Source organism: Micropterus dolomieu, linkage group LG02, assembly GCF_021292245.1.
Source record: "Micropterus dolomieu isolate WLL.071019.BEF.003 ecotype Adirondacks linkage group LG02, ASM2129224v1, whole genome shotgun sequence".
NCBI lineage: Eukaryota > Metazoa > Chordata > Actinopteri > Centrarchiformes > Centrarchidae > Micropterus > Micropterus dolomieu.
Genome location: NC_060151.1, coordinates 8486470 through 8503346, shown reverse-complemented (window position 1 = coordinate 8503346; position 16877 = coordinate 8486470). Strand labels below are relative to the sequence as shown.

The 16877-nt window shown below is 40.9% G+C and overlaps 1 protein-coding gene across 3 annotated transcripts in view; it reads left to right on the top strand.

The window, feature by feature from the left end:
- Window positions 1-16877, top strand: part of LOC123961328 (glutamate receptor ionotropic, NMDA 2B) — a 124337-nt gene that overhangs the window by 100261 nt on the left and 7199 nt on the right. For all 3 annotated transcript variants that reach the window (XM_046036624.1, XM_046036614.1, XM_046036632.1), the window contains 6 exons: window positions 112-265; window positions 1546-1671; window positions 8591-8820; window positions 8953-9113; window positions 9854-10041; window positions 14246-14484. In XM_046036624.1, coding sequence (XP_045892580.1) covers window positions 112-265; window positions 1546-1671; window positions 8591-8820; window positions 8953-9113; window positions 9854-10041; window positions 14246-14484 — 1098 coding nt within the window. The remainder of the gene's footprint in view (window positions 1-111; window positions 266-1545; window positions 1672-8590; window positions 8821-8952; window positions 9114-9853; window positions 10042-14245; window positions 14485-16877) is intronic.

Here is a 16877-nt window from a genome sequence, read left to right as displayed (position 1 = left end):
TCATTACCGTACAGTGCCTCAGTAGCTTTTCAGTGGATGGATGAGGGATGTGTAAATAACGAGTGGATAACAGATGCTCTTTGTCTTTCTGCTTTCCACCCTTTCTACTAGGTGGTGTTAAAAAACGCCCACATGGCTGTCGGCTCCTTGACCATCAATGAGGAGAGGTCAGAGGTCATCGACTTTTCCGTCCCTTTCATTGAGACCGGCATCAGCGTCATGGTCTCCCGTAGCAACGGCACCGTTTCGCCCTCGGCCTTCTTAGGTGAGCAGCCAGGTGTCAAAAGTTGGGGGGCAGAAGTGGGTAGAAGGAAGAGCCTGAAGGCCATGTTTTTGACATTTTTTGATATTGTAACTATTCCATAAAATATAAAAGCTTTTAGGATCGTCACCTTTTCTAAAAGTGTCTTGGAAAAAATGTTGTCACTTATAAGCTGTTTAAGCCCTATCTATTATTGGCCTCTATTCCTGGTTGGTTCCAAGTTGCATTGGGTGCTTGAACCCGAGTATACTGGCTTTCAGGTCAAGTTATTATTATTATGCCAGACTTTGGTTGTACACTGCAATGGACTGGCGACCTGTCCAGGGTGTACCCCGCCTTTCGCCCAATGTCAGCTGGGATAGGCTCCAGCCCCCCCGCGACCCTGTACGCAGGATAAGCGGTTGACGATGGATGGATGGATGGATGGATGGACTTTGGTTCTACAGTCTAATCTGCTCAGGATGCAAAGATGAAATCTGTAGGATAGGTAGTACGGTTGGAGATCCAGTCAAATGCGAAAAATTTTTCCATGTCCACTATACAGGCTGCTATAATAAAGGCAAAGTGTTTTTCTTTATAAGTTGCGAGCCATACAACCGTGCATTTTCAAATCAGTATGAAATGTGGTATAGGTCACGTCCATTTCCGCCAGTAAATTATTATTGTTTTGGCAAATTTGTGAAATATGCAATATCTACTTTTGTGAATTACATGAAGATCTTTTGAGTTTTAGTTTGACGCAACTGTTATTTCTCCAGCACACCTGACAGATTGAGAGTGTTATATGGATCTTTGTTATATCACTTTAGATTGACGTCCATTCTTCCACCTTTAGAAGTTGAACTAAAAGTAATTTAGTGGACACACTAAGTCATTAGAGCCAGGTTTTAATGCTTTTGTATGATGAGGAGGCAGACTAGAGTGCATGATAATATGGCTAACGGTTTATTTATTCTGTCTTTCCTGTCTCTTTGCCCTCTTATATTTCCCACTCCTACTCCATTTCTCTGACTCTTCCTTCCTCTCCTCAATCTGCTGCTCCACATTTGCATATCACTCTTGCCCTCTCCCTCTCTCGCTACATTTTCTCTTCCTCTCGTTCTCTCTGCTGCCCGCACTCTTTTTCCCCTCTTCCTCCCTCTCCTGATCTCTCCATCTTCCCCATCTTTTCTCTTTTTACAACTCTCTTTCCCTCTGTCCATCCATGCTGTCTTTCTCAATCCCTCGTCTCCCTGATGTCCCTTCATCTCTCCCTCTCTTCTTTTCCCTCTCTCGCCCTCCAGAGCCCTTCAGTGCAGATGTGTGGGTGATGATGTTCGTGATGCTGTTGCTGGTGTCAGCAATGGCTGTGTTTATATTCGAGTACTTCAGCCCTGTGGGCTACAACCGCTGTCTGGCTGATGGCAAAGGTAAGAGGCCTCAGCTCAACACATGAAAACACACACACACACACACACACACACACACACACACACACATCTAGACACAAGCATGGTATCTGTTGGGGGGTGGGTAACTGCACTATTGTTTGAGAAAGAAGTAAATTGTTGTAGACACTTTCTTTTCCAGTGTTCTAGCGGTGTTGTAACACACGCTGGGGGTAGGTTGTAACAATTAGACAAAAGAAGCAAAAATGGATGTCACACTATATGATATGCTTCAAAAACAATTATAGTGAAATAAAAGGACTCACTGTAACAGATTATAAAATGTAAATTAAAATGTACCTAATTAAAGAACATCTCTGTACATCATTAGGTCTAACTAAAAGAGGTGTGTGTCTGTGTTTGTCAATGTGTGTATATTCTTAATCAGAGTCACAGTCAGTGCTTGAAGTGGGCCGGTACTCATTGGTACGCAGTACAAGCACTTCTATATTTTACTCTTTGGCGTACTGGGACTTTTTCTTGCGCAGTGGAATTTCTCACATTTTCTCTGTACATTTTTCTGCCCTCTCCACCGGCGGAGACGGAGTATGGGAAAGATCAAGTGCCGATACATACACCAACATGTGATCAACATGTGAATGGGAAGTATTGGTCACATTGCTGGCAAATGAATGCTGGTAACCCTGAAGTGCAGGCATGGTGGGCCTATACTGCAAAGGGCACTCTGTAAAATATTAAAATCAAAAAGTCCCTAGTTGTATGTATAGTGAATGGTTGTAACACGTGTTACAACCCACCCCACCCCTGTCAGCCAGTGTTTAGCTAGCTGTATTAGCATAGTGATTTGAAATTAGAAAGGAAAAAATGCATCACATGTTGCCTAATAAACTATATTTCAATCTAATATAAGTCAAACTATTTTATCTGCAATAGTATAGATACTAAACAAAATATAGTCTTGGTCAGAAAATTTACTTTCTGACCACAAAATCAGTTTTTTCTCTATATATTCTGAATGTGCCTGTTTCCAAACTTGAGAACCACCATGCCTGATCAGTGAGGAAGTAGGTAAATACTGGTATGACTGCTTAACTCCTATCTTATCTGTAATTGGTGGAATTGGTGTTGTTACAACTCTCCCCATGTTACAACCATACCCGGTCTCCCCTACCTTTATCTACATGACAACAAATTACATGACAGCTGTTCACTTCCAACACAAATTAGGCAACTTGAAGCGCTTGGTTCACGATCATCACATCAAGGTGTTGATGTTGAACACTGATATGAAGCACACAGTGCACTGGTTTTTAAGATATTTGCAGCTGTGGAAGAAGTACACAGATCCTTCAGCTTATTTAGTACAAATGCAACTATGTAAAAATACTTACTTACATTAAACCTACTTAAGTACTGAAAAGTATTATTAAAAATATAGAGATATTATTAGGAAAATACACTTAAAGTATCCAAAGTAAAAGTACTTTGTATAAGATTGCCTCTGTGACTGACTTTATTATCTATTACATTATTAGATTGTTAATACTCATACATCAATTGGTAATAGGGATGGGTATCACTACTCGATACCAATATTATATATACGATATTTATGGTATCGACCAAAACAGCCCAGTATCGAGTAGAATCAAAAAGTCTCCAGTGAAACCAGCACTTCATTCGATACTTTTATAGCCAGATTGCAGCAAAAAATTACTCTTTGTATGGTTTTGCTTGCAGCCAAACACTCAAGCAACACACCGAAAGAAAGAGAAGAGCACGCCTTTTTTTCCTTATGTGTCTTCACCATAAAATGTATAAAAAAAAGGCCTGCACGTGCCGAGTCCATGCCTGACTTTAACAGCCGCTCACCTTTGGCTGCGGTCTCAGGCATGTTCATCACTGTTGCAAGTTTATCACCACAAGCTTGGCATTCCGTTGGTTTCATCTTCTGTTATCATTTAACACTTCGCTGTACATTTTAATTTGCTATTCACATCACTTGTTACTGAACGATCGCTGCGTTCCATCACATCAATTAAACGCTTTTGTGGTGCAGCAGCGATTGGCTGATTTTACTCACGGAGCCGCCAGCTGCAGCTGCTTCAGATGTAGTCAGTGTGATCGGCTGGATGTGCAGCCTCTCTTTTCCTCTGTTTGATACTTTAGAGTCTTTAGTGTAGTTTAGTGACTTGTTTAAACAGACTTCTTACTTGTTTTATAACTGTTACTGTGGTTTTTGGAGGAGGATTTTGTTTCCAGGATCTTGAAACATTGGGGGCTTAGCCCAATCCCAGAAATCTTTCATGCTTTCACCTGTAAATCATTGAGCTACATATTAATTATTAAATATCATAGGCCATATAAATACATTCATTATGATTTTTAAAATTACTACTGATAATAATTAACACTGATAATATTAATTGGGGGGGGGGGGGGGGGGGGGGGTTATAAATAAAATATAAATAAAAAATATGTATAGTGTAATATAATGCAGTAAGACTCTCAAGACATTCTGTCATTGCTGTCAGAAATGTTTTGCTGAAGTAGCCTAAAGTCTTTTTAAATGTGCATGTGACAGCTTTTCACCTCAATGATAAATTAGCTTAATTAATTGAAATTCAGTTAGAAACAGCACATTAACAATTTCCCCCAAGTATCTGTGTCCTCTGAGATTTGCAGAATAATATTTTGGGACAAAAGTTGTAATATTACGAGTATAAAATCACAATCTGATGAGAATTATGTCATAATATTTTCATAAAATCTACATGCCCCTCTGCTGTTCATTACCCTGCGTTATTGCTCTGCTGATATGGTGGTAGGCTACCCCCTTTAGACCGTCTGACAGACACAGAGCCCGTCTGGGACTGCAGGCTACTCGATGAGACGAGCTCACTGCTGTTCATCAGAGGTAGAAAACCGAAACTGAAAACACTTGTGATCAGACAGAAATCTCACTACACATACACACAAACGTTAACTTCAGCACCTCTGATAAAGTGCAGCTCACAGTGGCTTCAGTTAGAAGCATCCTGGAGAGTCCCAAACAAAGCAAAGTGTCTCTGAGCGAGGGGGACAGAGTATTGTTATGGAAATCGAAAGTTAACAAAATAATTTTCCATTGTTTACTTTCAACACACGTATTAAAAAATAAATTTGTTTCCCACAACTATTTGGTCACTAAACTATTTCACTCCTCTTGTCTCATACAAATACTACCTGCGAGGATGACCTAATTAAGATGAGGATGTGATACAATTTCCCAATATATGTAACAGTTATTTGTAACCAGAAAAAAATAAAATAGATAACCTTGCTTGTCCATAACAATAAAAATATTAATAGGCTACCAATCAACTACTATGGCTTGAACAGGTGGCATTTTATGCAAGGTATCGAATGAAGTACTCTGTTGGTATCAGTTTCACTTTAAGGGTACAGGTTTTGGTACTGGTGTCATAAAATCTTAAAGATACTCAACCCTAATGGGTAAGTATTATTTTATTGGTCTAGCTGGTTGGGGTAGAGCTGGTTTTATCTAGGCTTATTATGAGATATTATACACAGTTATGTAGTGTAAGCCAGTTGTGCATGACCAAGTCCTGTCCATAGGGTTGCAAGAAAAATCTGGTGATGTGTGAGATGATTCATTGGATAGAAAAGAATAAAGAACAAAGCTATTTGTTTGGACTTTGGAATAAATGATATTCATCGCATTCCCTGGATTGGAAAATATTGCCTGTGTCAGGTTTTGCCGTGTTTTCAGGCAGGTACATGTTTTAGGACCCAAACGCTGGACACAGAGGCAGAACAGGTACAGTTTCTGAGTACAAAACTTCCGGCAGTGTCCAAAACTCAACAAAGGTAGTCCATGGAACAGAAAGCAAAGTCCAAAACAATCCAGCAGGTAATATTCCAAAAAGCAATAGGGATCAGGAACAGACAGGTAACAGGGAGACACACAGCAAGAACACATGCAACGAACCAGCAAGAGCTGAACAGAAGCGACAAACTTTTAAACACAGGCTAATGAAGAGGGCGGGAGCACAAACAGGTGATACTAATATTGAGAGCAGACAGACACAGGCAGGCAGGGTGATGGACAGACAGAAACACAGACAGATACCAAGCAGGACAAAACTTATTGAACCACTAACAAATCCACAGATAAAACCCAAACAGATACATGGACACAAATAAACCGTTAACAGACCATAACAAGATAAGACAAATGAATAGAACAGAACAAGGAATGCACCAAAACAATCACGAACACAAGCAGACAGATCAAAACCAGACAAGACATGGAAACAGACTGAAATCAGAATCATAGAACAAACTGACAAAGAAAACAACCAAATAGGGAGAGGTAAATAACTAAGACCGGGCAGACAGAACACAAGACAAGAATCAAACTACAGTAGAACCCAAAACACAGACCAGACAAGCACACAAACTAAACAAAACAGAGCAGACACCCAAACTAACACTGCAGACAAGGCAAAACTAATACCAGCAGAGACTAAACAAGACATTAAACCAACAGAAACAACACAAAAGCACAGAACGCACAAAGCAAACAAAATAAGAACAGATCAAAATTAAGTAACACAGAACAGGCAGAGAAATAACCTAAACACTACACCATAACAGAATCCCAAGAAGACAGACAGAAACATATCAGGATCATGACAGCCTGTGGAAATAACCCCGGCAGAAATTACATTTAATCTAAAACATAATTGGTAACATGCAGCACACGAATATAAGCACATTTTGTAGGAGACAGGGTTGTCTTTTGGTGAGCAGGGACGATGTTTTAGCAGATCTGATAATCCCACTTCTAACACACATACTAACCAAAGCAGATGAGATACTAATTGTCCCTCTCGATTGGCATCTCCTTTTCACAGGCTGCTTTTCACTATTTGCACTCATAAATTGATAAATGAAATGATAAATCTGAATGGTGGTGGGTCATTCACACTCCAGCACCAGCACTGCCCAGTGTTGGGTTGGTATAATTTTCTGGCATGTTCCAGTTTGTGATTTTCTAAATAGTGGCTGAATGGGAGAATGTTTAGCAGCCAACTTGAAAGTCCTGGATGTGAGGCTACCACCAGCAAAGCAGTACAATCTGATAGTGGAATTGTGGATCCAAATCAAGCCAAGTATTCTCTGTCCACCCAATTCCAACACTTTCATCTTTGCTGCTGAAGTCTGAGAGTGAGGATCCAAAGTATGCAGAGAACATGGCGGTGGGCAATTTTGTCCTCTAGAGAGAGAGTGTTGGATGAGTAATGCTCCAACTAATAATTTGAACCAAACAAGCAAGCACAGGTACGGCTCTGCAGGTTAAAGCTTTCTGTCTGTAACAATGCCAGTGTGGATTGTCTTGTATGAATTGTCTTTTGCTTTGCACATAGACTGACAGAGACACAGACACACAAACACACTGCAGGCCGCCTCCACATATAGACCAGCTGTCCTCACTGACCCAATGACTTCATTCTCCTCTCCTCTTCATCCTCCTCCTCATCCACACTGCTCTCTTTACATCATTTACAGGTGTGTCTCACTGCTTGGGCTTCAACACTCCTCCAGAACTGCTTCCTTCACACTGAACAAGCCATTTGTATTCATTTCCATATTTCCCAAAATCACATGACAGCTCTGACAGCAATGGGGTTAGTTTTGTTAGATCTCCCCAGCCAAAAAGATAAGAAACAAACAAACAAAAAAAATCAATGTCTTCCCACAACTCTCTCTCTCTCTCTGAAGTGGCTATATATAGACAATAGCCATCTTTTTTTCATTCCTGAAAGTTCTGGAGAAGCTGTACTCCTCCCTTAAGAGCTGTGCTCTTCAGTGTGCCTCCTTGTTTTATCTGCTTGTAGCGCTGTGGGAGTTTGGTATCATGAAGAGTGCAGATCGAAGTTTGGACTCAAACGATTTGGTGCAATACTGTATCAATGGCATGACTGCAGATTTGTAAAGTCTCTGCCTGATTCACTTAACCAACTTTCTTGCAAACTTCACAAAGGAGATATCTGGCACGATAAAGTCAGTTTGTCCATGAACAAAAGCCCCATACAACAATACAAGCCCACATGCTCGCACACACAATCTCTCTTTCTCTCTCGCACACTCACACATACCCACACAAACATTATGAACCAACTGGTAATCACAGCATAATGGCTGGAATGAACAAGTTTGCTTCCAGCTCATGGATGAATTGAACCAACACACTTTCTAACTTTTACAAAAAATAAAATATCATTCATTTACATTGTAACATACAGCCCTGTCAGGCTGTGAATGCTAGCATGGCAACATGTTCACAAAGGCCACGCTATCATGCTGATGTTTAACAGGTATAATGTTTACCAGGTTCAACAGCTTAATTTAGTGTGTTAGCATGCTAATGTTTGCTAATTAGCACAAAGCACAGCTCAGTATAGCTGAGGCTGGTAGGAATGTCAGTATTTGGTTATAAACCAAATGATTGGATAAATTTGACCTGATGATGGTGCTAGAGAAAAGGTTCTAAAAACAATCACCAAAGTTATTACAATTCCTTCCGAGGGGGAGATTAATGTGTGTAACAAATGTCATGGCAATTCATCTAACAGTTGTTGAGAAATTGATTGACAGATATGCAGCTAGTGTGGCAAGTAACAAGTAACATGTTAAAACTGAATAGCTGCCATACCAGGGTAACTTTAATGAGAATATATCAGTATGCTGTCAATATAAAACTGTAACTTTTAGACTGATTCAGGAATTAAATAAGACATTCATTCATTCATTCTACAAAACAAATTCGCTGCTCAGCTGGAGACGCATGAGTAAAAGAAGACCAACTGTGCCTCTTACAAAACCAAAGCTGATCTGTCACGTACTGTTTTAACCATGGCTGTGTTTCTTTCAGAGCCTCACGGCCCATCCTTCACCATCGGTAAAGCCATCTGGCTGCTGTGGGGTCTGGTCTTTAACAACTCTGTGCCAGTACAGAACCCCAAAGGCACCACTAGTAAGATCATGGTGTCAGTGTGGGCCTTCTTTGCTGTCATCTTCCTGGCCTCCTACACTGCCAACCTGGCTGCTTTCATGATCCAAGAGGAATATGTGGACCAGGTAACTGGTCTCTCAGACAAAAAGGTAAGATGGGAGCCGTTGATGCTATGCTGCTCGCTTCTGATCTCTCTGTCTTCTTTGTCTTATCTGTACCTTTAATTTGTAAAGTAAATGTTTTGCATGCCTCTCTAACCACGCTCCATCTTCCATGTGTAGTTCCAGAGTCCCAACGACTTCTCACCTCCGTTTCGGTTCGGCACCGTCCCAAACGGGAGTACGGAGAGAAACATTAGGAACAACTATCCAGAAATGCACTCCTACATGACAAAGTTCCATCAGAGAAACGTCAACGAAGCTCTGCAGAGTCTCAAGGCCGGGTGAGAAACTGCACACTAAAGTGGTCCATTTGGTTTTACTGTAAAACCAACTTTATAATTGCAGTCCAAGCAAAATGTTTCATAACAAAAGGAATTTAAAGGGTTTATGTTTGTCCTTATTTGACAAAATTGCAACTATCATCATCAGATATTGAACAGTATATTTTGGTATATGTTGATGTCCTGGCTTCAGGCATGTACACATCTCTTATTTCAGTATTTTATTAAATTGAATCCTGCTCATTTGCTGTAGCATTCTCTAAGCATGTTTTCATTCTGTTGAATTCAAGGGGTGGCATTCAATTGTATTGCAGCAGTTGTGATGATTGTTAAGGGAATCAAAAGCAGGTGAACAGGTTCTGGAAAATATGTAAATGTCAATGGATGGTCATGATACCGTAGTAACATATTGTAATAGTGAAAAGTTTTATAAACAATAAATGCTAAAGTCCCCTGTTTATGTCTTCCCTACTTTTCTTCATGTAAACATATTGTTGCTGAATAACTCCAGTGATACTTTCACTCCCCCTCTCCAGTTTTCACCAAGTGTGCCTTTTCGCCAGTCTGTGTGCCAGCTCCAGCCTTTGGCAAACCAAGTGGAAGTTTATTACACTTATCAGCAGCTTAGTCCTATTTAGCAGGTTAATTGGAATGTTGTAGCTGTGATGTCTGACTCCTAAGTGCTAATTAATTGTAACCTACCTCGCTCTCCCTTTCTCCCTCTCTCTCTTTCTCATTAGCAAACTAGACGCTTTCATTTATGATGCGGCTGTACTGAACTACATGGCTGGCAGGGACGAGGGCTGCAAGCTGGTGACCATTGGCAGCGGCTACATCTTTGCCACCACGGGGTACGGCATCGCCATCCAGAAGGAGTCACTCTGGAAGAGACATGTGGATTTGGCCATCCTGCAGCTCTTTGGAGACGGTGAGGCAGCATACTGCTTTCTCCTCTGTTTTATTCAAATATACTGCTCAGTTTAATGCACTCACAAATGGAGACAGTGCAGCTGTACCGATAATGATGAGTTGTTTATTTAATTACTTAAAGATGCACCAGATAGTTACTGCGATAAAACCATACTTTACCAGAGAAGGAGACAGAACATAACTTCTGATTGACAGACTTGAAGCTAACATTAAAGGAGAATTATTATTTTACTGACTTTGGCCGGCGTTTTTATTGATTATTGTAACATTGTACAAGTTAATTGCTGAAACCTGGGAACATAGCAACATCACTGAAATAAAGTCAGATCAGACAAGAAACACAATGGGTTAGACAAGTTGTAAAGCAGGCAAAATCAAGTTAGTTCACCTGAAATGTTGGAAATAATCTCTCATAACAGGAGGTCAGTCTGTAGACGGTGATGTGTCTGCACAACAGACAGTTTTGGTCAGGAGTTTAGAAATGGCCTTCGTTTCCTCATGAGGGTTTGTTTAAAACCTGTTTGATCATCTGGCTGCTCGTGTGTCTGCCCTATCTGACTTATTTCCTAAGAAAATAAGAAGAATAAGTTGTAATAAACCTGAATTATCCTCTAAGAACTAATTCGAGGTGCGTGATTTACCCACCAATAAGCTATGAACAAATCTTGCCTCAGGCTGTGCTGCAGGGATAAATAACAGTGGCTAAGTTTATTTCTCATGGATATTAGTCTAAAATAGTCTGTTTTCAAGTGTTTACTCTACACAGGCAAACACAGACCTCACAGACAGTAAGATTTTAGGGTTTCACCCACTGCCTGTTCAGGATAAGAATTGTGGAGGGAGGAGAAAAACATAGATTTTCTAAGAAATTTGTGTGTCTGCGACCACAATTTCAGTTAATTGGCTCTGCAAGTCAAATGTAGAGTAATTGCACTCTCATATATAATAAGAGCTGACAGAAAAGGTAAGATGGTGCTGCTAGGAATATAAATTGAGATTTAGCTCCACCGTGGGGCCCTGTGCTTTATGATCACGCTTGCCTTTTATACTGTCCAAGCTCTCTAGGGCTTGTTCGTTTGAAACACTTTCCTGTCAGCTCTTGTTGGAACATGAATGCATCTCAGAACGAGTAGGTAATGAAATAAAATATGTTCAAAATGTTCATTCCTAACCCGTATAGTATATTCTTTATGGTTTTCAAGCAGAAACTCTTGATCATAAACAAGTCAAAATGTCACATATAAGGGCTGTCCGCTGAGTTTATCGACTTTAACATTCTAATTTCACAATTTCCTGTTTTGATTTACAGCTCAATTCAGAAAGGGAAATGGAAGTTTGGTGTGTGTGTGTGTGTGTAGGTTTGAGTGTCTGTTGTAGCTAGTTTATTTGGGCATGGTCCAACGTGTTGTGAGCATCCTGAACCAAGGGCCCTCCGGGGCCCACTATAGTGCGTCCCAGTTAGGGGTGCCAGCATAGCTCCTGGTGTATTTCAACACCGTGTGTGCATGTGTGCGTGCGCTCATGTGAATATGGGTCAGGCCTCTGAAAATGAGAGGGCCTATGTGTGTTAGCGAGAGGTGTGTGTGTGTGTGTGTGTGTGTTACAGAGATAAAGAGAGTGTGCTGCAGAGATTGTGACTATTTATGACATTGGTTTATTTTTATCAACCTACATACAATTCAGTAAGAGTTGTGTGTATATGGTTTCTGACTTATTGATTATAAGTTGAGTTATTTATATGTTTAACTTACAAAAATGATTTTTCAAACATGTATGTAAGACTGATATATGTGTGCCTGTGTATGTTTTGTATTCATGTTCAGACACACACACGTCTCTGAATATGGGTCGGCTCGCACTAACATCCCCCTGTGCCACTGCAAAAGCATTCATACAGGAACCAAGCGGCCCTGTCTCGAACCTCTCAGGATTTCAATGTCACTATGCCACGCCTCACCATCCACTTCCCTCCTGGTGGCCTAGAAAGTGACCAGACTCACGTGGGGAGCCCAGTGGCCTGGTACGAAGGCTGGAAGGGAGTCTGGGTAGTTTGACGCAGGCCTTAGCAAAAAATATGTCACAGCTGTTGTGAAAAGAAAATGACAGTTTTGATTGGTGATTTTCTAATTCGCTGTTGAATGGAAAGTTTTGAAGTCATTTACAGTACATGTTGAGTTTAATAACCAAATGGCAGACCTGTTTCAGAGATGCCAGTCATGAATTATGTCACAGCTGTCAATTTTAACAACAAAGTCAAACGTCAGCTGAATAGTCATTCTTTCGGTTGAATCTTCCAGTGTGCTTTATTTTATTCCCCTTACATTATTTTCCACAGAGCAAAGCACCATAAAAGTTAAAGGAATAGTTTTAGGAAGTATGTTTTCTTTCTTTCTGGAGTAAAGTTTGAGAAGATTGATACAACTCTCATGTCTGTATGGTAAAAATAAATCTACCTCCAGCAGCAAGTTAGCTTAGCTTAGCATAAGGAGAAAGTGTGCGCACAACCCCATTAAAATAGCAAATTGTTGTTGTGTCACTTTGGTTTAGTGAATTTACAGGTACTGGTACAGTAGGAATGATTTTTTACCTTCCAAGCTAGCTTCCTGTTTTCATTTTTATGCTAAGCTAAGCTAACTTGTTGCTAAGTTTAGCTTCATATTTATTAGCCATTACATTTACAGACATGAAACAGGTATCAATCTTCTTATATAACTCTCTGCCAGAAAATTAATGAGCCTATTTCCCAATATTACTGCTTTAAGGTTACAAAGATCAGTTGTAAAAGTCTTGTATTCTCTCGGAAATATATCATTAAATGCCTCAACTCCTCTTGCATTGAATACTGAAAAATCAACTAGCAGAGACCTCAGACTTGCTTGAGATTACTACATGAAATATCCAGATGTCTTGCACAATCTTAATTCAAGGTCCACTTATTAAGTTTTCCAGAACTATCAGTTTGATCTCATGCTTTTCATCAGTGGATGGAGTTTTCTCACTTGTCATTGGGATAGCTGAGTTGTCATCATGCGACCTATTTTAAGTTTGCAACTTTAGATGATGAATATTGTGAGCTGCAGTTGAAAGCTGTGGGAAAGCTAATAAATTGTCCTTAAAAATATACCATGGCAAAGCCATTGTGCTTAAATGCTCTTGTCATACAAATGTCAATGTTATACGCCACTGTCACAAATGGTTGCAGTTCACAGTCAGGTTTTCAGCAGTTACAAGAAGTAGCTGCTGTACGATTGCGTCTATATTGTTGCCTGCATGCATGTGTGTGTGTGCGGTGACTCTCCCTGGGTTTGTATGCTGTGGTGCTTCTTGTTGATGCTCAGAGGCCAGCCGGTGCTCCAGAGTTGCGCCGACGTGAAGTGACAACGGCTGAATGTATGATTAATTAACCGACGCCTGTCCTGCCACAGTCGGCTTTGATAGAGAACAACTCGTGATGAAACAGAAGGTGACCCACAAAAGAGACCAGAAGCTCAGGGACCAGCATCAGACACACTCACACACACACACACTCAAACACAAACACACTTATGCAAACACTTGTCTTTTACATTTTGAATAGGTGCATGCACATGTTGACGCTGAAAAGTTTAAATATTTTGTGGTAAACACACACAATTATTTGCAGAAATGAGTACAAAAAAAGATCGATGTGATTAGCATGTGACCAATGGCGCGTTTTACTCTTTTCCTTTCTGCAATGAAGTCTACTGCAAAATTCAAGGCTGTATTTCTAACTCCCCTGACCCCCCTCTTCCCTCCTCCTGCCCGCCATCTTCCCTCCTCTCTTCTTCTGTTGCATCATCTCGCCATCCCTCGTGTCCTCCAATACCCATCCTGTTATTACATCATATCCCTCCTCTCTCCTTTATATTTAACATTCCTTCCCATTTTTTTGCACCGCTTTCTTTATTTCAATTCCCATACGAATTATAAAAACACTCTTCTTTTCTTCTTCTGCCCATCCATGGATCTCCCTCCTTCCTTGCCTCCATCCCACTTCCTTCATGCTGTACGTCAACTCTTTACCATCCCTCATTCCGACCTTCTCATCCATCTCTCCCTGCCTCCTCCCCTCTTCATACCAATACCATCTGTTTCTCCTTTCATCCTTTCACTCTCTCCCTCGCTCTGTCCTTCATCTATCCCCCCCCCCCCGCCTGTGGCATTACATTTCCTCCATCCAGGTGAAATGGAGGAACTAGAGTCCCTGTGGCTGACTGGGATCTGCCACCACGAGAAGAACGAGGTGATGTCCAGCCAGCTGGATGTGGACAACATGGCCGGTGTCTTCTACATGCTCGGTGCCGCCATGGCTCTGTCACTCATCACCTTCATCTGCGAACACTGGTTCTACTGGCAGCTGCGCTTCTGCTTCATGGGCGTCTGCTCCGGCCAGCCCGGCTTCGTCTTCTCCATCAGCAGGGTGAGACAGGGCGAGGGAAGGAAAAACAGCAATTATAAGAAAACAGACTTAAAGCTGTCCACCTATATGGTAAAACACAGAGAGCAGCATATTTACTCACTTTTGGAGACCCTCTCCACTGAGAAATGTTGATCAGCTAGTCATGGCTTGTGGTTTTTCACAAATATTCTGATTGACAGATTCAGATTGCCAATAAATTCTGTTCAGAACAGAGCCATCACACTTGAGCTGGCACATTACACACCATGCTCTTGTTTTTTAAGCATCAATATCAAGCAGAAGCGCAGTGGAAGCACACTTTATACACCACAACTACTCTTTGTCTCTCACAAATACAAAAGGTGACAACATCTAGAAGGATTTCAGCTTTGATTCTATGAAACATTTGAAAGAAGACAGGCCACATTCTTCCTTTTACAAAGGTAAAGTTGCATTCATAAGCAACGCAAAGCACATCCTGTTGAATACACTCAGGAGGTTTTGCTACTACAACCACACTTGGTCTGGTTAAAATTATTTATTTATATATTTTATATAAGCCATTAGCTTATGGTGGCTAATTCCCTACACCATCAGCTTTTCTGTTTCCAATGTCTCTGAAATGAAAGTGCTTCATTCTTCAAGGCGTTACTGATGCTAAAATTGTGAATGAGCATGTATCCTACATGACCAAACCAAACACTTCCAGAGTAGCATACTAGATAGATATAATAGAAGCATTTTCCTTTTGTTTTAATGCTTAGGCCTCTTTGACGTCCATGAGGTAAATATTTACAAAATGTTGAGCCCAAATCAATATTTCACTCAACAAAAATCAGACAGAACCGGAGAGGGTAGATTACTGGATCACAGGAGACCAAAGTCACCCCCAGGTATTTGATTTGCATTCCAATTGTTTTGACATGGCTTTGGTGTAATTCACTGTGTGCCTCTGAAGGTGAACTGCTGCAGGCTGAACCACGTGGCTAATTTACAGCAGAGAGCCACACACTGCTGCTCTCTCCCTCCATTAGATATGCTGCTGTGGTGCCGGGGCTGCTTGTGCCAAGAAAGCAAGGCTACAGAGAAAAGAAAAAAAAACTACATAACATTTTCCCCTCTCTGCTCTAATATTACGCTCCAGTGCCCAACTTTGATTATTTTGTATGGTGTTAATTTTACATTGTTGCTGTCGCCTTGTTGATGGCTGTGTGTGCGTGTCCGCGTCTGTTTGTGTAGAAGGAGCATAAAATATCAGTTGCTAAAATGTCAGTTGACTTCTCATTTCCAAAGACAGGCTGCTTGGTGTTGTTTTTGATTATTACATCATTATCATTTGTATGGGAACTGGATCTGAAAGCAATTATGCTTTGTGTAACATTCAGTGATTGCTCTCATTTACAGAAATTACCTCTGTCTTTGCTTCAATGTGACAACATAAATGAACGCTGTGTGTCCACACATACAGCCAGATGATTCAGTATGTTAAAATATTCAGGGGAATCTATTATCTGTCCACAATCCTCGACCACAGACTCACATTGTCTCCTTCTCATTTACTTGAGTGTTTCTCTCCAGCCTTGGCCATTTCTGCCTTTCTTTCTTTTTTTTCTTGCTCTGCCACTCAGATTGATTCCGCTTTTTTAATTTCACAGCATAATCCAATAAACTTTATTGTTATTACTGCAATTAACATTTAAGCTCGGCAGTGTAAAAAATGAGACATCTGTCACGGTTGGCGTGAGTCACGTGGCTTTGGTCATGGCTTCACGGTCGATTAGCGTTTCCTCCCTCTGAGGGGCTCAGTAGCTTTGTGAGCGGCTCTCCCCTGGCTACCTGCTCTGCCAGGTCCCACCTGCAACAAATTAATTAAATCGATTTAAAAAGCCTCTAATGACTTCAGAACAGTAAATGTATTAGAGGTTTAATCGCTCCTCTTTTCACAGCCCTCACATCACATCATGGCTAAGTTCATTTGCATTTAGCGCCATATACTTGCACAACACACAGGCGGTATTAAGTTACGAGCTGCTGCTTGTACAGTTGGCACTTTATATGCAATTGTACATGGGGGGCAGCTAGTTATTTGTTGATTTCCTGCCTCTCTGTACCAGTGTAATCACTTATAGATTTTGCTATGATCCCTTGGTGGATTGAAAATTCTTAGGAACCCTCAGGCCACAGCTATTGCTATTCACACATCCTGCCCAAATAATCAGCTACTGTAGCACTGGGCTGGCAGCAATCTGCCAACTGTTACATTATGTGGGCATGTGGAGTAGACAAAATCTGCTGTTGAATACAAAGCAGCAATCACTCTGTTAAATGTCCAAGATTTGATGCACTACAGCAATAACTTGTTGTTCCTGGCTGCTTGTTGCTTATTTGTGTATGTGTGTGTGTGTGTGTGTGTG